Source organism: Scyliorhinus torazame, chromosome 1 (assembly GCF_047496885.1).
Source record: "Scyliorhinus torazame isolate Kashiwa2021f chromosome 1, sScyTor2.1, whole genome shotgun sequence".
NCBI lineage: Eukaryota > Metazoa > Chordata > Chondrichthyes > Carcharhiniformes > Scyliorhinidae > Scyliorhinus > Scyliorhinus torazame.
In genome coordinates this window covers 370,601,297-370,624,412 of record NC_092707.1, presented here as the reverse complement: position 1 = coordinate 370,624,412, position 23,116 = coordinate 370,601,297, and the positions used below count along the sequence as shown (strand labels likewise).

At 46.2% G+C, this 23,116-nt stretch overlaps 1 protein-coding gene across 1 annotated transcript in view; it reads left to right on the top strand.

Moving 5' to 3' along the window:
* Positions 1–23,116, top strand: part of LOC140426522 (WD repeat-containing protein 64-like) — a 227,758-nt gene that overhangs the window by 130,732 nt on the left and 73,910 nt on the right. Inside the window, exons 14-18 of the mRNA XM_072511402.1 lie at positions 7,709–7,878; positions 10,025–10,156; positions 12,763–12,890; positions 15,950–16,096; positions 20,228–20,303. Coding sequence (XP_072367503.1) covers positions 7,709–7,878; positions 10,025–10,156; positions 12,763–12,890; positions 15,950–16,096; positions 20,228–20,303 — 653 coding nt within the window. The remainder of the gene's footprint in view (positions 1–7,708; positions 7,879–10,024; positions 10,157–12,762; positions 12,891–15,949; positions 16,097–20,227; positions 20,304–23,116) is intronic.

The window sequence follows — 23,116 nt, the reverse complement described above, 5'->3', positions numbered from 1 at the left end:
ACAATATGGATTTCCCCAAGAGGCAGAGGGAGAAATCGCAAAAGTAATCGAAAGCTTATTAGAGCAGGGCGTACTGAGATCAGAAGCCTCCACTAATAATGCCCCGATTTGGCCAGTGAGAAAGCCCGATGGATCATGGCGACTGACCATCGATTACCGGGAACTCAACAAAATCACCCCCGCAGCAGCCCCCACAGTAGCCACAAGTCCCGAGACCATGCTCAAGCAGGGACTCAATTCCCGATTCTTTACGGTTTTGGACATCAGTAATGGATTCTGGTGCATTCCATTGGCAAAGGCGTGCCAGTACAAATTTGCCTTCACCTTTAAAAATCAACAGTACACGTAGACATGCCTTCCACAAGGATTCCACAACTCCCCCTCCATTTTCCACCGACAGCTGGCAAATGGTTTAGCCAAATTTTCTCGCCCCGAATGTCTGCTCCAGTACGTAGATGACCTACTACTGCAGACAGACACCAAGGAAGAGCACATTGAGCTTCTGTCCGAACTCCTGGAACTCTTACACTCAATTGGTTGTAAAGTTAACCCCAAAAAGGCCCAGATTTTGGAAGATAAGGTGATATATTTGGGTACAATTATCACACATGGTAAACACGAGATCGAGCACAAAAGGATTGACTCAAATGCTAAATTGCCCCTTCCCCAGAACGTTTCAGCCCTCCGATCGTTTTTAGGACTGGTTGGCTACTGCCAAAACCACATTGACGGTTTCGCCAGCAAGGCAGCACCCTTCTCAAATCTCCTAAAGAAAGGAGACCCCTGGGAATGGCTTCCGCAGCATACGGATGCTGTGGATGCATTGAAGCAAGCACTCATAGCAGCCCCCGCACTACAAGTTCCAGACCCGCCTTCCCCTTACGCTATAGAGGTAGCAAGCACAGACCGCACACTTTCGGCCGTGCTCCTTCAGGAACGGCACGACCAGTTAAGGCCCGTGGCTTACGCTTCCAGAGTTTTAGATGCTCAAAGACCCACACTTTTTTAGCCGATAACCTACAGTACCCCGGAACACCCCATGAATGTGAAATCATCTCTCACACCACAACACAAGCCCCTTTATTGCTAAAACACCCCCCAGAAAGATAGGCAGTTCAACCCAGAGCCCCAAGCACACAGACACGTGCGAACCCATAAAGATATATGTGGATGGATCTTCCACAATATTAGAAGGGAAGAGCATAACTGGATGCGGTATTTATGTTGAGGACGCGCAGGGACGCACCCTAGAAGAAATAGCAATAAAACTTCCAGGACACTTAGGCGTGCAGGCGGCAGAACTTGCAGCCATCACATACATAGTGGAACACCCAGATTCCTTCCCCAGCCCAGCAGACATATACTCGGACAGCCTCTATGTCTGCAACAGCCTTACGGAATTCCTACCCCTGTGGAAAGCAAGTGGATTTGTTTCCGCAGACGGAAAACCCCTCCCTTCAGCCCCATTGCGCCGTCACATCTTAGAGAAAGCACAGAACAGGACTTTTGGTACAGTCAAAGTTCGAAGTCACCATCGTTCCTCCCCCCCTGGAAATGTAAAGGCCGACGCACTGGCTAAAGTAGGTTCCAGGCACGGATATTTTTGGACACCCCCCGAAAGCGCACCAGTGAATGCAGTTCAGGTCTCGCAGACTAAGATCGAGGATCTAGTGCAGGCCCAGAAGCAGGACAGCACTCTCAAGGAGATTTTGAAAGGAAACTATCCAGCCCCCTATGATAGGTTTAGAAATGCACTGACCACACATGACGGTGTGGTGTTAAAAGACACCCTTTATGTGGTTCCTGAACAGGACAGGAATCAACTGATTTGATTATTCCATGACAGTCATGGACATCAGGGAATAGATCCTACTCAGGCAGTTCTGCTGGTGTCCGAGTTTAAACGACGATGTAAATCACTACATTGAGAATCGTCTTATCTGCGCCCAGAATAATCCGGCCAGGTACGCCAAAAGAGCTCAACTCAGTCACACCCGACCCGTTAATGGCCCCTGGACTAACCTCCAGATTGATTTTATAGGACCATTGCCCCCTTGTAGGAATGGTTATAAGTATGTACTCGTGGTGATACACACGTTTACCAAATGGGTGGAAGCATTCCCATCCAGAACGAACACGGCAAAGACCACAGCCAAGATTTTAACCCACCACATCTTTACGAGATGGGGACTCCCCCGCAGCATTGAATCCGACCAAGGTTACCATTTTACGGGACGTGTCATGAAGAACGTCCTCACGATATTTGGCATTACCCAAAAATTCCACATTGCATACCACCCCCAGTCAAGTGGTATCGTGGAGCGCATGAATCGGACCCTAAAATCCACCCTCAGAAAAATGGTCCAGCAAAACAACACCACGTGGGACTCAGTCCTCCCTTTTGCGCTGATGTTTTTGCGAAATACAGTTTCAACTTCTACAGGTTACACCCCACACACCCTCATGTCCGGACGCCCCATGAAAGGCACAGAATTTTTATTAGGCTTAGACTTGACCAGCCCCGAAGTGACGGCCCTCACACACGAGAAAGCAGTAGAACAATTGGTGGTGAATGTTAAAACGGCTCAGCTAGCAGCCGCAGTGAAATTGGGCACAAGAAAGAAACAGAGCAAGGCTTGTTTCGATAAGACTGAGTTCAGTGTAGGACAGCAAGTTAATGCTCTCCGTATACAACCCCAGCACATTCCTGTCACCAAAGTACTCGGGTCCATATTCCATTGCGGACAAAGTAAGCCCTTCCGTCTACAAGATAAAGTACCCCAATGGGAAGACTGCGTGGTTCCATATCAACCAGCTGAAGGCATATGGAACACAGTCTAACCACGCACACCACGTCATGCTCGACGCAGCACACCACACCCCGCCCACAGCCACCGTAACCCTACCATCCCCCAACACATCCAGCCCAGCCACAGACTCAACCTCGACTCCACCCCCGAAATATACACTCCGCCCCGGAACGCCCAGAAACTGCAGCGACAGCGACTGTGACTCAGACAATAGCCACAGCACGCCTCCCTACTATCCCCATGCAACAGGACCCACACCCAGCGATTCTGAGCATGATTCGAGTGATCCCTTCACTATCACTTTTCCAAACAAACCCCACCACCGACCACCGACCTACAATGACAACCCCGATTCCGTCCCCACAGAAGTAGACACCACCCTTTGGCACCGAGATAATTCGTACAGACTCGTCCGGAATGACGAGAGCGATCCAAAATCTCACCATGCAGCCCAATCAGCCTTAATACATTCGAGAGTTTGGCATCCGGGAGAAGATGACTACCTTGAGTCTGACTCCCAAAACGAGAACTCCTTTGCGACCCTGTTCGCAACCGACAACAGAGGTGTCCAGATGATGTTTTAAAAGGAACCGCTTGGGAAAAAACGGTGTCCTTTCTGATGGAACCTGCAGCATATTTTATGTTGTTTGTGGTGTACTGTTAAATGTTGTATGTCAGACCGGAATTTTTTTTTCCACAGCCCCACGCCTTTTCGGCCGAAACCTCTGAGAATTTGTCCGCAGAGACTTGTTAATGTCCCAGACGCCAGTTCAGAGGAACTCGTCTGTCGACGGAAACACAGACCCCCGTTCATAACTGCCCTTCTGGTTCGAAGGAAGAACCAATACGGCAACCCCCCACGATGACTACATCTCTTGCCCGTTCTTGTCGGTTGCTCAGGCAGTGGAGAAACGGCTTGGGACCCGCCCTGCCTGGGGGCCCCCCTCTGGTCAGCTACGCTCGGGTAGGGCACACACAGCATTGAAGAGAAGAGAAGTGAAAGAAGAAGAACCATGAGGACATCCTCCGCGTGGCTCATCGTTATAATGGACATTTGGTTGCGCGCGAACGCGAACCCCCTGACCTCACTTCCCCCAGCCGTTAATGATTCACTTCCCCACAGTACCCAGAGCCCAGTCACAGGCGACACCATACCATCTTGGTGTGACAGGTTTATAACCTGGTACTCCCTGTCCTACGTGATAGAATCCATATTGGTATTGGCGATACTCTGCTGCATCGTACAGACTATTCGTCTGAGAAAATGGAGAAGGAGAGCCTACCGCGCTCGCACCCGGTATATAGGATAAGATCCCCTATTTTCGGATACGACCAGACCCCCGACTCCCGCGATCTATAATAAAGAGCATTCATTTGCGTTTTGTTGTCAATAAAGAAATGTTCATGAGCAATTGTACAATCCTGAGCTTGACTGCCAAGCCAGGAAAATGTGTATAAAACTGCTATGATTTGTTTGTATGGTTTAGGAAGTTAGTGTGATGAAATATTTGAGTGAGTGTAGTTTATTAAGGATGGTTAGAGGTTACGATTTTCTTGTTTTGTAATGCATGTCCCTGTTTGACATAGCGCCCCTCAGAATGTCAGTTAAAATTTTCTTGCATAGTTATGGTCAGTGTAGAGGCCATAGAAGAGTGCTCGCCGGGTCAGGGAATGGAAAGCAATGCAGTTATGTGATCCTTCACACTTGGCGTTAGGATGACAAGGAGGGAGTGTAGCCACCTGAGTTGGCCAAGTCCCGATTTAAAATGGCGAACGGCAAAGGCTGAAGGGAAATTCAGCCAACACAGGCAGAAACCAGCAGGTGCAGGTTTACTGTGTATTTAAACTCTGCAAAAGCCCAGACATCATCGATACAAGCAGCCATCTGCATAATAATGTAGCAACTATCTACATACTAATGAGCAATCCCTGGGAACAATAGCAACATTTGGGACAAACAAAACTAAGCCAGACTCCCCGGCGCCAGCAGGAGCCAACACAAAAGAGGTTAACGGACACCTCAAGACCGCCCATCGATCAGGGAACCGCTCCAGTATTGGAGAAATCGAACCAAGCGATTGGAACAAAGTCCAATCACCTAGAACCAGGTACAGGGTCCGCCCCGAAAGGTGGGAAGCCCCTGGGGACTATAAAGTTAAGGTCCCAAGTTCAAATCGCTCTTCTTGACCGGGTCACCCAGCAACGCGAACCAACATTGACCGTGACCCGTTCAACTGCCGCCGAGAGATCGTTAGTCTTAAGTCAACGCTCGCTACGAGATAGGCGCTCCTAGCTATCAATCCGTACCAACTTCGAATCCCGCAGACTCAGAACCCGAACGAAAGGCCATTTGTTCCCCTGACCTGGTGGGCCAGTCCAAAGTTAAGTACAGGCCTGTTAGTCATAGAAGTAGCTTAAACGTAGAATTTGTGCATGAGTAGCGATTACTGTGTATAATAAATGTGCTTTGATTTAAATCTTACTAATTGGTGTATTGAGTTATTGGTCATTACTCGAACTTGAACTTGAGTTATTGGTCATTACTCAAACTGCTGCCACCAAGCATCAGTGGTGGAATGAATGGGTTGAAGGTGGATGGAAGCCAATCCAGCAGGCTTCTTTGTTCTGGATGGTGTCAAGCGTCATGAGTGTAGTTGGAGCTGCATTAATTGAGGCAAGTGGGGAGTTTTGTCCTAGCCAATGTTTATTCTGACCCATCTATTGCAGTAGTAACTTCACTTCAAAAAGTGCTACAGTGACTATGAAATTCTGTGGGATAGCCCAAGATTATGAAGCTGCAATATAACACAATTTAAAATTTTTTTTTAATAATATTTTATTTAGGCATTTGAAAATTTTTAGAACAGTAACATAACCAATGTCATTAACATGGTAAAATAAGCACCCCCCCCCCCCAGTCCAATCTTCATGCACCTCAACCATACAACAACAATTCACCCCCCGCCCCCCTTTGGTATACTGCATCTGCTGACATTTTAATTTTCCCCGAGAAAGTCGATGAACGGCTGCCACCTCCGGGAGAACCCTAACATTGACTCTCTTAAGGCAAACATTATTTTCTCGAAACTGAGAAACCCAGCCATGTCACTAACCCAGGGCTCTACACTCGGGGGCTTCGAGTCCCTCCACATTAACAAGATCCGTCTCCAGGCTACCAGGGAGGCAAAGGCCCAGGCGTTGACCTCTTTCGCCCCCTGAACTCCCGGATCTTCCGACACTCCAAAGATCGCTACCTCTGGACTCGGCACCACCCGTGTTTTTAGTACCGTGACATTGCCTCAGCAAAATCCTGCCAAAACCCTCTAAGCTTCGGGCATGCCCAAAACATGTGGACATGATTTGCTGGGCTTCCCGCGCACCTCGCACACCTATCCTCAACCCCGAAGTACTTACTCATCCTAGCTGCTGTCATGTGTGTCCAGTAGACTACCTTAAATTGTATCAGGCTAAGCCTGCCGCATGATGAGGAGGTATTCACCCTGCTTAGGGCATCTGCCCATGGCCCCGCCTCTATCTCTCCTCCTAGCTCATCCTCCCACTTGCCCTTAAGCTCCTCCACCGGAGTTTCCTCCGCCTTCAAAAGCTCCTGGTAACTATTTGATTGCTTCCCCTCTCCCACCCAGGTACTGGAAACCTCTCTATCCTGTATCCCCCGTGGTGGCAGCAGCAGAAAGGCCGGCGCCTGTTTTCTCAGGAAGTCTTGCACCTGCAAATACCTAAAATCATTCCCTGCTGGCAATTTAAATTTATCCTCCAAAGCTTTCAAGCTGGGAAAGCTCCCGTCTATCAATAGATCTCCCATCCTTCCAATTCCTGCCCTCTGCCAACTCCGGAACCCGCCATCTAGCCTATCCGGTACAAACCTGTGGTTATTATAAATTGGGGCCTAAATCGATGCTCTCTCCACTCTCATATCTCCTCCATTGCCTCCAGATCCTCAGAGCCGCCACTACCACCGGACTTGTGGAGTATCGAGCCGGCGAGAACGGCAGAGGTGCCGTTACCAATGCTCCCAGACTGGTGTCTTTACATGACGCCGCCTCCATCCGCTCCCATGGCGACCCCTCCCCCACTACCCACTTCCTAATCATGGCTATATTAACCTCCCAGTAGTAATTGCAGAAGTTCGGCAGCGCCAACCCACCCTCTCCCCGACTGCGCTCCAGCAACACTTTCTTCACTCGCGGGGTTTTACTCGCCCACACAAAGCCCAAAATAATCTTATTCACCCACTTGAAAAAGGCGTCAGGGATGAAGATGGGGATCAACACAAAATATTTAGTTTTACTTCACCTTAAAGGTAAGCACAAGAAGACTTTTGCACTAAAATAAGGAATACTCTTTCAGTTAACTCTGCCGCTTATCCAGATGCCCTTTCTGTTCAGGCGAAACTTGCTCCAAACTCAGCTCTTTTCTAATCTTGAACACATATTTTTTTCTAATTTATTATTTGTCAGTCCTCAAGCCCTCTCTGAGTCCTTTTAATCCATGGATTCTATATCACACTCCCTTGGCACCGTTCCAAACAAGCTACTTATCCTGACCACCATACTAGCTGATATTTAAATAATTCCTTCTCCGCGGATACTGACGACTCCTCTTTCAAAGTCAATATCCTCACTCCCTGTTCAAGACAAAAAGCAGATTTATGCCCCATGTGAATTTGTCTCTTGATGCCATTTATCTTCATTAAAGCTCTATGGAAATTCATTATTAGTATTGAATTAATAATTGAGCTTCGCAAAATCTAACTGTGGAAGAACAATCTCAGTATCTATGTCAGACTAGCAAAATTAAAATGGCTTTAACCGATGATTCATATTGCTTATTTTGCACTTAAATCTCTGTCTGTTTTTTCCATTCTCCTTTGACCATAGGTTCAGTGACAATGTGGGATTTTTATACCGGGGAGAAATTAAAAAGCTTTTATCCACTGACAGAAAACAGTGAAGAAGATAACCGCATTTCACAACTGTTTTTTCTGAATGATGGTATTCCGCAGTTGATACTCATCTTCGGTTGGAAGAACAAGATCAAAATTATTCAGGTTTCTAAGATTTACCAATACATTTGTTTAGCTTCCCTGTATGACATGAAGATAGCAGGATCGGTTGCATGTACGGTGCAGAATACTCTACCTGTCCATAATCTGGAGAGATCAGAGAAGCTTCACTTGTTTTCTTCACAGCAGCAAAGGTGAAGGGAAAATACTATTCGAAGTGTTCAAAATGGTGATAGGTTTCATAAGAAAAGTTCGGGAAAATCTATTTCTGCTGGCAGTAGGGTCAGTAAACAGAGGACACACATGTAAAATAACTGAGTAAAATGTCAGGTAGGTTATGAGGCACAATTTTCACTCAATGTTATGATCTGGAATTCATAGTGTTAAAGGATGGTGTTAGTCGATGATGTCCAGATGGTTGTGTAACAGGTGGGCCTATCTGTCAATGCTTTCACTGCCTGAACACATTCTGACACTTGGCTCAATGGCCTGGGAGAATGGGATAGTTTTCCTCATAACTCGCGAGGGAATCCATTATGATTATTTTCCTGCATTGTTGGGCAATTTCCATAATTTGTGTCTATTTCATATTTCCAGCATTTGCAATTTTTTTTCTCACTTTCTTTCAGCACATTAGGATTATATTTCTGACGCCATGGGCAGGATTCTCCTTTCCGGGGATGAAGTCCCACGGCGGCGGGAAAACCGGCGTGAACCACTCCAGCTTCAACAGCCTCCATAAGTGCACACTTCTGGGGGCAAGGTGGATGCCGGAGGGGTTGGCGTCGCCCTAGCCGGCGCTGAACGGACTGCGCGAGTTATCGCATGTGCCGAAGGGCCGGCGTGATCTCGTGCATGCGCAGAACCGCGGCATGGTCCCGCGCATGTGCAGACCGGCTGGCGTATTCTGGTGCATGCGCATGGGGTTCTCTTCGCGTCGGTTCCTGTAGGGCTCCACCATGGCCAGCATGGAAGGAAGGAGTGCCCCCACAGCACAGGCCTGGCCGCAGATCGGTGGGCCCCGGTCGCGGGCCAGGCCACCGTGGCCCTCCCCCCCCGGGGTCGGATCGCCCCATGCACCCCCAAGGAGCGCCCCAGCCAACTTACCTGCCAGGTCCCGCCGTGTGGGAGCATGTGTAACCCACGCCGGCGGCACTGGCCAAAAACAGCCGGCCGCTTGGCCCATGGGGGCTCGGCAGGGGGTCGGAGTATCCCGCTTTATGTTCCCAGCAGTGGCCAATCATTCTGCACATCACTTTTTGCGCATTAATTTTAAACGGCTTGTAAATTACATACATCACGTGTTTAACTTTCTGATATATATTATTGGGTAATGAAAGCCCTACTGAGAGTGCAAAGTTGGAAAATTAGCCTCAGTCACTTTAGGTGTGCCACAAATAGGTAGAGTTCAGATATGAAATTCACTTTGCATGGTAGTTAAACATTTCATGGGCAAATGTTAAACATTTAACAGGAAGTGTTGGGCCTTTAACTAGCTTGGCACATGACTTCTACCTACACTGGGGAGGAAGTCCTGATTCCAAGAACTCAGCCAATCAAATGGCTAGCAGCTCACTTGTGCCAGCGGTGCCACTGGGAGTGGTGACCACTGCTGGTACAATAGCAAGTTTCCTGAAGAAGTGGAGCCATGAACCTGGAGCAAGGTCAATCCCAAGTTTTGTGGGGGCCTGGATGGCAGTCCGTGGCAAGGGCTGGTTGCAGGCAGGTTGGGGGAGGGGAAATGCAGGGGTGGAAGGAAACCTTGGAGGAGACTTTCAATGGGCACATGTGATCTAAACAATAATTGGCCATGAAAGGGCCTCAATCGATGCTCAGGCTAGCAAGCAGTTCAGCATCCCCCTCATCGTGGGAGGCCATGATATTTAGCCTCATGTTTAATTGAGGAGTGGCTAAAGAATCCATATACCACTGATCCTGAGTCTTTGTTGATAATCTTGATGGTAACTAGTTTGTAGATGCCTTGTTCTGTTGCAGAATAAGTATTTTCTCCAGGCATCTCAAGAGATTTGATTGAACATGGCAGAATTCAGTGTTACAACTTCAAGATTTTCACTCACATTAAGACCAGCTCCAAGATAACAATGGTGCATGTTGAAGTTTCATTGGATAAACAAGCAGAGAACCCTTGATAAAGTGTATTAAAATTCCTGATAGTTTTATTTCCCCAAAGGATATACCAGATGAATTGAACCTAATAATGCTCGGACAATTTCCAGATATAATCACTACAGCATGTAACAACACTTCATTCAGTAGTAAGGAACTGCAAGACCTCAATGCAGAATATAATCCTGGGAAGGAGGTAAACTTTACTTTATTGATGTTTTGTCATTTTATTGCACAGATATGGTTATGACATTGTCATCTGCATTTTAGGATAATATAATGTGCAATAATTGAATGGAATCAAATGCACAGTGATGGTACATTCCCAGTGCAGAATTTCATGTGTGAAGGGTCTCAGCCTCCGTAAACCATGGTATTGTGCCTGTGAACAGGATATTAAGAAAATGCAAATAAGCCCTAACCTGCTGGATAAAAATTGATTTGTGCCTAATATTGGCATGAATCCAATGGCAGCACCGACAACACTGAAAATGAGGCTCGCGAGAGGACCACACAAAATGAATCCTGTTGTCAGTAGAATGCGACCAACATGGAGGAGGAGCTGGCTGTGCCCTAATAGGCACAAGGTGCCACATAGCAGCCTGGTTAAAAAAATAAAAGCCGATGGCCACAAACGTTCTTTTAATCTAAGAGGCTGTTTGGACTTTAATTTTTTCTTCTTTAATGGGATGTAGGCATCGCTGGCTGGGCCAGCATTTATTGCCCGTCCCTAATTGCCCTTGAACTGAGTGGCTTGCCAGGCCGATTCAGAGCCAACCACATTGCTGTGGATGTGGAGTCAGATGTAGGCCTGACCAGGTGAGGGTGGCAGATTTGCTTCCCTAAAGGATATTGGTCAACCAGATGGGACAACAATCAGCAATGGCCATCATTAGCCTTTTCATTTTTATGGAATTCAAATGTCACTATCTGCCGTTGTGGTATTAATTCGAACCTGCATCCCCAGAACATTACCCTGGGTCCCTGGATTACAAGTCCAGTGACAATATCACTACGCCATCACCTCCCCGGGCACTGGGCCTATGGTAAATCAGGGGAGGAGGGAGAGATGAATAGCAGCCTATGATTTCAGTGTGGAGTACTGCTCTTAGTTCCAAATCCAGGAAAGTAATTATTAATTATTGCCCATCCAATTGCTTGATGGCTGACACCGGCCCCTACCACCCCCTTCCCTTCCCCATGACCACTTTAAGGACCACTGCCTTGGTTGCTCCAGGCCTGAAAAAAGCAGATCATTGCATGCACAGCACATGCTGCTGCAGTTGGATGTAAATAGGGTCTGAAGCAGATGCATGGCCCACCATTTGCATTGGCATTCATTTCAGAGTTACACAGGACAACTAAGGATGTGCTGACTCATACAGCAACGTTGTATGTTCCAGTCATGTGTGATCAGCAACACAGTTGTGTAGGTCATTCTCTTATTTTGAGCTCATAAAATGAGCACAGCAAATTCTAATTTCCCTTTTTTGAACTCTAAGGAACAAAGTTATTGTTATGTTATGGTACCCAAATCAGACCCCAATGTATATTAGGAAACCGGACAAGACCCCAATAACTTTTCGATTCCACTGACACCTAGGGTTCCTGTATATTCAAACTACTTCATTATTATTCCAGGATTAATCCAATTAGCAGCCATGGAGAAAACAACATTTTCAATTAGCACGTCTTAAAATAAAAAGGGGGCTGGATTCTCTGTAGCCCGACATCGTGATCGGCGATCGGGCGGAGAATGGATTCCGATGCCGGAATCAGGGCCGGCGCTGGTTTGACACTCTGCCCTCTCCAAACCGGCGTCACTGTGATGCGCGCTGTGCACTGTCGCAATGCCGTTGGCGTGTCATCGGCTGGCCCACCCGCGATGCTCCGCCCCCGGTGGGCCGAGTTCCCGATGTCGCGGGCCACATGTGGTCCCAGAGGTCGGGAACCTGGCGTACCCAATTGTGGACAGTGTCCAGCGCCGCCACACCCGTCCGGGATCCATGTCGCTGGCAGATGGGGGGGGGCTTCTGGAGGGCTGGGGTGGGCTGTGGGCTTGCGGTTGGTGAGTTTGGTTTCAAGCACGACCGACACTATGTTTTACGTCGTGACCAGTGCAGGTCATCAGCCCTGCCCAATCACGGCCCGGGACCATTCTCCAGCAATTTTCGGCATTTTGCACGACGCCGGTACTAGCCCCTCACCGGTACCGGAATCGGTGAGGGGTTTGCACCGATTTTCCTGTTGTGAAACTCCTGCGGATTCTCCGCTTGCCCCAGCACATAGCCTCATGAACGGAGAATCCAGCCCAAGGTCTTTGAGCTTACTTTCCCTTTACTTCTAAACATTCAATTGAGCAAAATCCACAAACACAGGTCAAATGCCACTTATTAATAAAGTTAACATTCGGTATCTTACATATTTATTCACAAAATCCTTGGGAGAGAAGCTTTCAGTAGCCAGTTTGCGAAACACACCTCCTGTCTTCAGGAACTTGAACAGAACTCTAAAAATTTAATTAAAAGCAACAGACATGGGGCAGGGCTGAAAAAGAAACTAAAAACAGACCCAGCCCCTCCCATGTGTGACATCACAGCCGACCTTGCTGTTAACCCCTTAATCACAGTTTTAGCACACATCTGGATACCTTAACTTAAGTTATTTTAATAACATTACTGCAACAGACACATAATACAATACACATAAAAATTTCCTAAAATCATCACAGTTAGTAATTGTGTAATATATGGATTAATGTCAGTTCATCAAGTTACAATCATTTGTTTTACATTATTACAGAGTGACCTGACTGACATAGGATTTAGTGGCATTGATTTTCTAAATGTCAATGAAGACGGTTTGTTAGCAATTGGGTGGCTCAACTTTATCATGTTATGGAATTTAGAATCGGCATCCTTCTTGCAAATGTAAGCAAAGCAAAATTTCTTACGTGGTTGAATATTCAAACATTTCCCCCAAATTTTGAACAGAACCTCTGGTGATTCGTGAGTTTTCCACAAGTTTTGGTAAAATCCAAAACTGATTGAGGAGAAAATATTAAGACCACAATAAATATTGTACGCCGTGGGATTAGAAATTAATATGTGACAGGTCGCATGGAAATACTTTGTACCTGGGTACGTTGTCAAATGATGGGTATTTGCTAAAGCTCTGTAAACTGTTTGCCAATTTGGAGCCAGTTTTCCCCCAGTCTTATGGGAAGGTTAAATGGTACATGTCCACCTGTATCTGGCACCCGCATTATTTAAAATGTTTAAGTAGGGGTCCTGTCATCAAACAAGTAGAGACCACATGCAAATTTTTGGGCAATTTAGCAGGACTACTGCTGAATGCAGAACCCACACCCAAAACTGGGCTTTGAAGCTGAGAATGTCCTTGGAGCACTCTATAGAAGCATAGGAGTTTATGGCAGAATCATAGGAGTTTATGGCAGAGAAAGGAGGCCAGTCAGCACATTGTGTCTGCTCTGGCCAAAAACAGGCCACCCAGCCTAATCCAGCTTTCCAGCATTTGGTCCATAACCCTGCAGGTCCCGCACTTGAGGTGCAGATCCTGATAGCTTTAAACGAATCGAGGGTTTCTGCCTCCCCTACTATTTCAGGCAGCGGGTTCCAGATTCCACAACCCTCTGGTAGAAAAAAAACCCTTTCCTCATCTCCCCTCTAATCTTCCTACCAGTCATTTAAATCGACACTCCATTGGCATTACCTCTCTGCTAAATTAAGTAGACCGTTTCCCACCCACTCTATCCTGGGTTTCGCACAATTTTGTGGCTCTCAATCAAATCTCCCTCAGTCTGTTCTGCTCCAAGGAGAACAACCACAGCCTATCCAATCTTTCCTCATCGCTGCAATTTTCCAATCTTGACAACATCCTCGTAAATCTCCTCTGTAACCTCTCGAATCTAGTTACATCCTTTCTGTAATGTGGTGAGCTGAACTGCATACTGTACTCACGTTGTGGCTTAATTAGTGCTTTATATAGTTCCAGCATAACCTCCTTGCTTTTCTATTTTATGCCTTGGTTAATAAATCAGAGGGGGGCTTGGAAGTGATGATGTCTCCTTGCACCTTCTACCCTTGATCTTTTGGTTCTTGGATTTGGTAGATTCAATCAAAGAAGCTGTGACAAATTACCACAGCAGACCCTATAGGAGTAACACACTCTAGTTATCATAATGGTGGAGGGAATAGATGTTTAAACTGGTGAACTGGGTGATAGTCAACTTCTTTAGTGTTGCTACAACTGCATCCATCCAGGCAACTGTAAAATATGTGCCTTGTAGGTCGTGGTGATGCTCAGCGGAGTCAGGAGACATGAAATTCACCACCAAAAAGACAGCCTCCAATTTGGAGGCTATGCTTGCCAACTGGCCCTGCCATAACAACTCCCACCAGCACCCCATCTCACTCCCTTGGCCTAATGGCCCTGCCACGAGGCCCTATCTTGGTCGACGTCATGATTGGGAGATGGCCATTGCCCGTCATTTGTTCCTTGCCACTTGTTACTTGAGGGGTCGGTTATCTGGCTCGTGATGCAGAGCGATGCCAACAGCATGGGTACAATTCCCGTGCTGGCTGAGGTAATCCATGAGGCTTTGCCTTCGCAGCCGTGCCCCATCGTCCGAGGTGTAGTGACCCTCAGGTTAAATCACCACCAGTCAGCTCTCTCTCAAAAAGGGGAGAGCAGCCTATGAGTCTCTGGGGCTATTGTGACTTTCAATTCAATTCACTTGCTACATAACCACCCCAAGCCTGGATGATATGAAGGTCTTGCCCAATGCAAGCTTGGACTTTGTCCTTATTTGAGCAATTGCAATAGAACTGCAATCATCTGTGAATAGCCCCACTTCTGATCTTATGATATAAGGAAGGTCATTGATGAAGAAGCTGAAGATACTTATGCCTAGGGTGCTGCCCTGAAGAACTCCTGCAGCAGCGATTAAGATGATTGCTAACCAACAATTGCAGCCATCTTCCTTTGTGCTAGATATGACTCCAGCTAGGAGAGAGTCTAACCCCCCCCCAGTCGCCATTGCTACCGGGGCCAAGGTTGGTCGAGTTGAGCCTTGAGTATGGGAAGCTACTCTCACCTAATCCAATGAAACTGTACCAACTGGATAACCATGCATGTGTAGGAAACATAAAACCATATCAGGAACTGTCAAGGTAGTCAAGAAGGCATACGGCATGCTTGCCTTCATTGGCCGGGGCATTGAGTATAAGAATTGGCAAGTCATGTTGCAGCTGTATAGAACCCTAGTTAGGCCACACTTGGAGTATAGTGTTCAATTCTGGTCGCCACACTACCAGAAGGATGTGGAGGCTTTAGAGAGGGTGCAGAAGAGATTTACCAGAATGTTGCCTGGTATGGAGGGCATAAGCTATGAGGAGCGATTGAATAAACTCGGTTTGTTCTCACTGGAACGAAGGAGGTTGAGGGGCGACCTCATAGAGGTATACAAAATTATGAGGGGCATAGACAGAGTGGATAGTCAGAGGCTTTTCCCCAGGGTAGAGGGGTCAATTACTAGGGGGCATAGGTTTAAGGTGAGAGGGGCAAGGTTTAGAGTAGATGTATGAGGCAAGTTTTTTACGCAGAGGGTAGTGGGTGCCTGGAACTCGCTACCGGAGGAGGTAGTGGAAGCAGGGACGATAGGGACATTTAAGGGGCATCTTGACAAATATATGAATAGGATGGGAATAGAAGGATACGGACCCAGGAAGTGTAGAAGATTGTAGTTTAGTCGGGCAGTATGGTCGGCACGGGCTTGGAGGGCCGAAGGGCCTGTTCCTGTGCTGTACATTTCTTTGTTCTTTGTCAAGTGCATCCTTTCAATGTTAGATCAGGAAAAGGTGCCTAGTGATTATTCAGTATGCACAGTTGGCAGACAAACTTTCTGCTGTGAGGAAGATTTCATTAAATCTGCTCTGACTTACCTGTCATTATTTACATTGAATTCCAGATTCAACAGAGGTCAACTTCCAGAAATGTCAAATGATGGTGGAAAGCAGGACTTCATGCAGGATATGAAACCATCAAAGGTTGAACTCGTCAAATTTGTACCCCTCAAATTAAAAAAGGCTGACATAGAAATTACTGGGATTAGTGGGTAAATGTGCCATTTACTTCAAAATACATTTCGATCCTTATAGTTTTTATCGTGTGAAGTGCTTGAAAGTAATTCAGTTTATCGGTAATCTGTTATGCAAGCTTGAGTTTTATCAGCACACTACAATTATTGTCTTTTGATGGAATTCCACCGTTTATTGACTTAAGTCCATAGGAATCTATGCAAGAGTGAGCTAGAAGTAGGGTATGTTTGCACCTCCCTTTCTTACAATAATGAAGACATGCAAAAAATATATCTATTTATTGAAAAATAAAGATATAAGATGTTGTGGGAAAGAATGCCACTGAGAAACAAAATGATTATACAACTCTTAATCAGTTGGTACTCCATTGGTGTAGTCTGATAAGATATCATAGCTGAGATTATCAGTTAGCACAGTTCATACCCAAATGTTATATATAGGGTTGCACTGCTTTTTTGACATAGCTCATTGACATAATGGCCTGAATTGTATGGACAGCCACAACAAGCTGCTGCTATACTACTCCGCCTATTTTTTGGACGAATGTTTCTCAGGTCAGTTCTGCAGCTGAATGGTTTCAGTCTTTGTCGGTCTCTCTTTATGCTCAGATATCTACAGAGCAAACTAGGTTAGTGCACAGAAAACTAGAACACTTCGAGAAGAAGAGCTTCCTGAATAAAGCTGAAAAAAAAGTTTAGTTTGTTCTTACATAACCATACTCATGAGGACACAATGAATAGGATGCAGCTTGGCTAGGAAACCAGACTCCCAAAAGAAGTTTAACATGTTGACAATTGGGAACTGGGGAGAAGGGAAAGCTCCCCTGATTGACAGCTTTTGTTTTGCCAACGGATTGAATGTTATTTGAACAAAATAAACAGGTGGCAATTGCTTGTATTTTCTGTTATTGACAGTTGTATCAACAGCACTTAGAAAATTGTGAATGGGTGTTGTTAAGCAGTTTCACACATGGCCTTGTAACTCCAGAGTTGGGCTGGCTGGAAGTTCAGGAGTTAACTTGGAAGTATTGGGGACCATTGGGTTGAGAAGTGATGGCTGGAGGGCCTAAAACATAAGCAAACAATTGGGACAAAGTTCCAGAGAATCAAGACGAGTCCTTTTCAACACTCAGCTATCCGCATGCCCACCTCCAAACCGCATCTGAAAGTGTTGAGCCAACCCCATTCTGTACACTGACCTATCCACACCCCCACCCCCCAGGAGCAAAAATTGGATCTGATCTGTTGCAACTGGAAATTTTCTAACTACAGCTACCCATCTCAAAGATTAAAATTCAACCCCTGGCCTGACCCTCACAGATTAAAAGATCTTGAGATCTCCTCAGTCATGCTTTTCTATAAGAAAAAGCAATAGTTCCCTAATCATATAATAGAGGTCTTTTAATGGCCTTCCTCTGACTATACTGTGTCCATTATACTAAATGAGACTTCATGAAAGCCTTATACAAAAACAGTATTAGTATTCATAGTTTTGCGTTTAATTATTTTGACAATAAATTTAACTTCCATAACATATAAGAACTCCTGCCTCTCTCAAATTGTGCATAACTGTGTTGAGTATGATTGTCTACCTATGAAACCGTTACTGGCCATAGATTCTTGTTTCCTAGAGCCACATTTTCAACAGCACATGTGGCGAGTGTTTCCGGGAAGGAGGATGGCCCAAACATTGATCTCTGTGTTGTATTTCTTGAAGCAAGCTTTATAGGCATCTTTTCGGGAGCCTTCCTTGAGCTGGGCAAAGAAGATTTGCTTTGGTTGTTGGGACTCTGACGTCCTAAGCACATGGCTGTGGCTTTGGATCACAATGGCCTTGATGCTGCAGCTCATGGCTCCTTCAAGGACGTATATTGGTTTGCCTGTTCTCCCAGCTGATGCGGACAATCCATCTGACAGCATTGATGGTACCTCGCCAGGGTCTCGCGGTGGTGGCGGTGTCTGTATGTAGTCTACATTTCTGAGCCATATAGAACAGTTGGGAGGATGACCACCTTGTACATGAGCATCTTTTGTCAGCACAGATAATAATAACCTTCATTATTGTCACAAGTATGCTTACATTAACACTGCAATGAAGTTACTGTGAAAATCCCCATGTCGCCATACTCCAGCGCCTGTTTGGGGACACTGAGGGAGAATTCAGAATATCGAATTCACTTAACAACACGTCTTTCGGGACTTGTGAGACGAAACCAGAGCACCTGGAGAAACCCAGGCAGAGACGGGGAGAAAGTGCAGACTCCGCGCACACAGTGACCCAAGCCAGGAATCGAACCTGGGACCCTGGTGCTGTGAAGCAGCAGTGCTAACAACTCTGCTACCGTGCCACTTATTTTGCAGTCATCAAAAATAAACACTCATCCTTAGGCTACCAAGAGAGGTGCTCACGGATTGGACCACCGCATTGATGTCAGCTTTAAGAGAGATGGCTCCCCATGTACGGGAATGTTCCACATTTGGAAAGGAAAGACTGAAGGGCTGGTAAAGGACTGAATCTTTACGATTGAGGCAGAGACAGATTATTTGGTATGCTTCCATGAAGATGTCAAGCATGGCTCGGAGATTCTCTTCTGAGAAGAGTGGAGATGGCGATGTCGTCCACATATTGAAGTCCCACAAGCGATGTTAGTGTTGTTTACTTCTTGGATTTCAACCGGTTGAGATTTCAATGGCTTGCGCAGAACTCTCTCCAAAGATTACCCTGAGAAATCAAGAAGGGCAAGTGTCAGTTCAGAGTCAGAAATAGGAGTTCTAACCATGACCAGAAGATTCAGAGCCTCCCACAATTAACAGGGGTTCTGTCAAAATATCAGTGAGAGACGAGATCGAAGGGAATTCTGGATCTTGATGGTTTTGTGTGCACATGTTGAGTGTTGAATTCTAAGTGCACTGCAGGTGTACAGTCTTAATCCTCCTTCCCCAACAACCTCACACCAGGAGATGAACCGTAACCCCCAAATATGGCTGAGCCAGAATCAGATGAGCTGTTTAAATTCCCCTTCCAACCTGCCCACTTCTGGGTTTAATGGAAGCGGGAGAAGGGGCAGACAGAATCTTCTATAAGAGGTGGATTGGATAATTAAATATTTTAGTGACGATAGCTGCTGTAATCTGCTTTGCTGATTGAATGAGTTTTCCGGGCCTCAAGAAGCCCAGCAGGACAGCCTTGGGGAGAAGGCAAGTACTTCTCCTCAGCTTCTTTACCATCAGATTCCCCCTTTACACTACACTCCCCCCTCCAGGACAGAGATTGAATTTTCCTGAACTCAGCTTCTTTACCATCAGATTCCCCCTTTACACTACACTCCCCCTTCCAGGACAGGGATTTAATTTTCCTGCACTCAGCTTCTTTACCATCAGATTCCCCCTTTACACTGCACTCCCCCCTCAGTTTCTTTACCATCAGATTCCCCCTTTACACTACACTCCCCCTTCCAGGACAGGGATTTAATTTTCCTGCACTCAGCTTCTTTACCATCAGATTCCCCCTTTACACTGCACTCCCCCCTCAGTTTCTTTACCATCAGATTCCCCCTTTACACTACACTCCCTCCTCCAGGACAGGGATTGAATTTTCCTGCACTCAGCTTGTTTACCATCAGATTCCCCCTTTGCACTACACTCCCCCTTCCAGGACAGTGATTGGATTTACCTGCACCACTCTGCCCCCCCCTCCCTCCGCGCCCCTCCAAATTCATATACTCTTGCCTCCTACTGTGAATAACCTGCCTGCAGCTTCTCCCAGAGAGTTTTCCATTTGACTGGAAACCAATTGGACAGACTTTCAGGTGGTGAACTTGTCAAAGCAAAACCAAGCAGATGGTGTAGGCAAAACTTCATAAAGTGCAAGATATCTCAAACCCCTGGCATTTTCCAATAGAAATGCCATCCCCATGCAGACTATCCCTGTCGAGTTTCAACTCCCATGTTTCACCTGAATGTTTGAATATCAGCATCAGCGTTGCCGTTCTAATATTATTAAATGTTCATATTTTGTTTTGTTGATGGGTACTTGAAAAATTCCATTTCACATAATTTTGTTCTTGTTGAAACTTTAGAACTGGATCAGTAAATGATTCAAAACCTGGCTGTCTGCCCAGCTTTATGTTCAGATTGCTTCCCCCACAGGACAATCACGGACTTTCAATCACAGGCTTCAATGATGACTGTCGCCAAGCTGTCAAAACTCAGCTTTATGTTTAAGGTAGGCCTTTATGTCAATCATTATATATGCAGTCCTGCAAAGATTACAGTTTACTTTCTAAAATGAAGTTGGAGGGGAAAATTTCCCTGACTGAATTTACACAATATACTCCAAGGTATTGCCCACACCTGCAATTCCACAGTGCATTCTTGGGACCAAGATATAGGAACACAATTAGGCCATTGGCCCATCGCGCCTGCTCCACCATTCGATCATGGCTGATATGTTCCTCATCCCCATAACCCCTGATTCCCTTATCAAATCAAGAACACCAGTTTTTTGCTGGAGACGCTGTCACCTACAGGGCTACAGACCAGGAGCTGGAAGATGGAATTAGAATAATCCTTCTGTAGTAGAACCAAGCAGAATAGAACCAAGAGCAGGAGGAGGCAATTTAGTCTCTCGAGCTTGCTCCACTGTTCAATACGGTCATGGCTGAACTCATCATGTCCTCAACTCCACCGTAGTTAACCGAAGGTGTAAGACATGGCAGGAGAGCTCAGACCCGTGTCATGCTCCTCGTGTGCGATGTGGGAGCTCTGGGACACATCCACTGTCCCTGGCTCCTTCACGTGCAAGAAGTGTGTCCAGTTGCAGCTCCTGTTAGACCGCTTGATGGCTCTGGAGCTGTGGATGGACTCACTTTGGAGCATCCGCAATGCTGAGGACGTCATGGATAGCACATTTAGCGAGTTGGTCACACCGCAGGTGAAAGGTACTGAGGGAGATAGAAAATGGGTGACCAAAAGACAGAGCAAGAGTAGGAAGGCAGTGCAGTGTCCTCTGCGGTCACCTCCCTGCAAAACAGATATACCGCTTTGGATACTGTTGAGGGAGATGGCTCACCAGGGGAAGGCAGCAGCAGCCAGGTTTATGGCACTGTGGCTGGCTCTGCTGTGCAGCTGGGCAGGAAGAAGAATGGCAGGGCTATAGTGATAGGGGACTCAATTGTAAGGGGAATAGACTAGCGGTTCTGCGGACGCAATCGAGACTCCAGGATGGTATGTTGCCTCCCTGGTGCAAGGGTCAAGGATGTCTCGGAGCGGCTGCAGAACATTCTGCGGGGGGGGGGGGGGTGAACATCCAGCTGTCGTGGTGCACGTAGGCACCAACGATATAGGTAAAAAACGGGACGAGGTCCTACAAGCTGAATTCAGGGAGTTAGGAGTTAAACTAAAAAGTAGGACCTCAAAGGTAGTAATCACAGGATTGCTACCAGTGCCACGAGCTAGTCAGAGTAGGAATGTCAGGATAGATAGGATGAATATGTGGCTCGAGAGATGGTGCAAGAGGGAGGGATTCAAATTCCTAGGGCATTGGAACCGGTTCTGGGGGAGGTGGGATCAGTACAAACCGGTCTGCACCTGGGCAGGACTGGAATCGATGTCCTAGGGGGGGTGTTTGCTAGAGCTGTTGTGGAGAGTTTAAACTAATGTGGCAGGGGGATGGGAACCGATGCAGGAAGTTGGAAGGTAGTAAAACAGGGACAGAAACAAAAGGCAGTAAGGGGGAAAGTGTAAGGCAGAGAAGCCACAGTCAAAAATCAAAAAGGCGACAGTACAAGGTACAGTGACTGAGGGGAGCTCAGTGAATAGGACCAGGAATACTAAAAGGAATAAAACGGGAAGTGAAAACATTAATGGTAAGCGACACGGCAGGTTGTTACATGAAGATATGGGTTCAACGACAAGGAAAATTAGGAGAAAGGTTAAGAGGAAATATAACTTAGGAGAGGTTACTGATCGAGGTGTTAAGATTCAGAACAGAGGTGAAAAAAAAGCCAACAGAAGTGTACTTTACCTGAATGCTCGTAGTATTCGGAATAAGGTAAATGAGTTGATGGCGCAAATCATCGTGAATGACTATGATTTAGTAGCCATTACTGAAACATGGTTAAAGGATGGTCACGACTGGGAGTTAAATATCCAAGGGTATCAAACTATTCGGAAGGACAGAGTGGATGGTAAGGGAGGTGGTGTAGCTCTGTTATTTAAGGATGACATCCGGGCAACAGTAAGGGATGACATCGGTGCTATGGAGGATAAGGTTGAATCCATTTGGGTGGAAATCAGGAATAGTAAGGCGAAAAAGTCACTGATAGGAGTAGTCTATAGGCCACCAAATAGTAACATTATGGTGGGGCAGGCAATAAACAAAGAAATAACTGATGCATGTAGAAATGGTACAGCAGTTATGGGGGATTTTAACCTACATGTCGATTGGTTTAACCAGGTCGGTCAAGGCAGCCTTGAGGAGGAGTTTATAGAATGTATCCGCGATAGTTTTCTAGAACAGTATGTAATGGAACTTACGAGGGAACAAGCGGTCCTAGATCTGGTCCAGTGTAATGAGACAGGATTGATTCATGATCTCATAGTTAGGGATCCTCTCGGAAGGAGCGATCAGAGTATGGTGGAATTTAAAATACAGATGGAGGGAGAGAAGGTAAAATCAACACTAGTGTTTTGTGCTTAAACAAAGGAGATTACAATGGGATGAGAGAAGAACTAGTTAAGGTAGACTGGGAGCAAAGACTTTATGGTGAAACAGTTGAGGAACAGTGGAGAACCTTCCAAGCGATTTTTCACAGAGCTCAGCAAAGGTTTATACCAACAAAAAGGAAGGACGCTAGAAAGAGGGAAAATCGACCGTAGATATCTAAGGAAATAAGGGAGAGTATCAAATTGAAGGAAAAAGCATACAAAGTAGCAAAGATTAGTGGGAGACTAGAGGACTGGGAAATCTTTAGGGGGCAACAGAAAGTTACTAAAAAAGCTATAAAGAAGAGTAAGATAGATTATGAGAGTAAACTT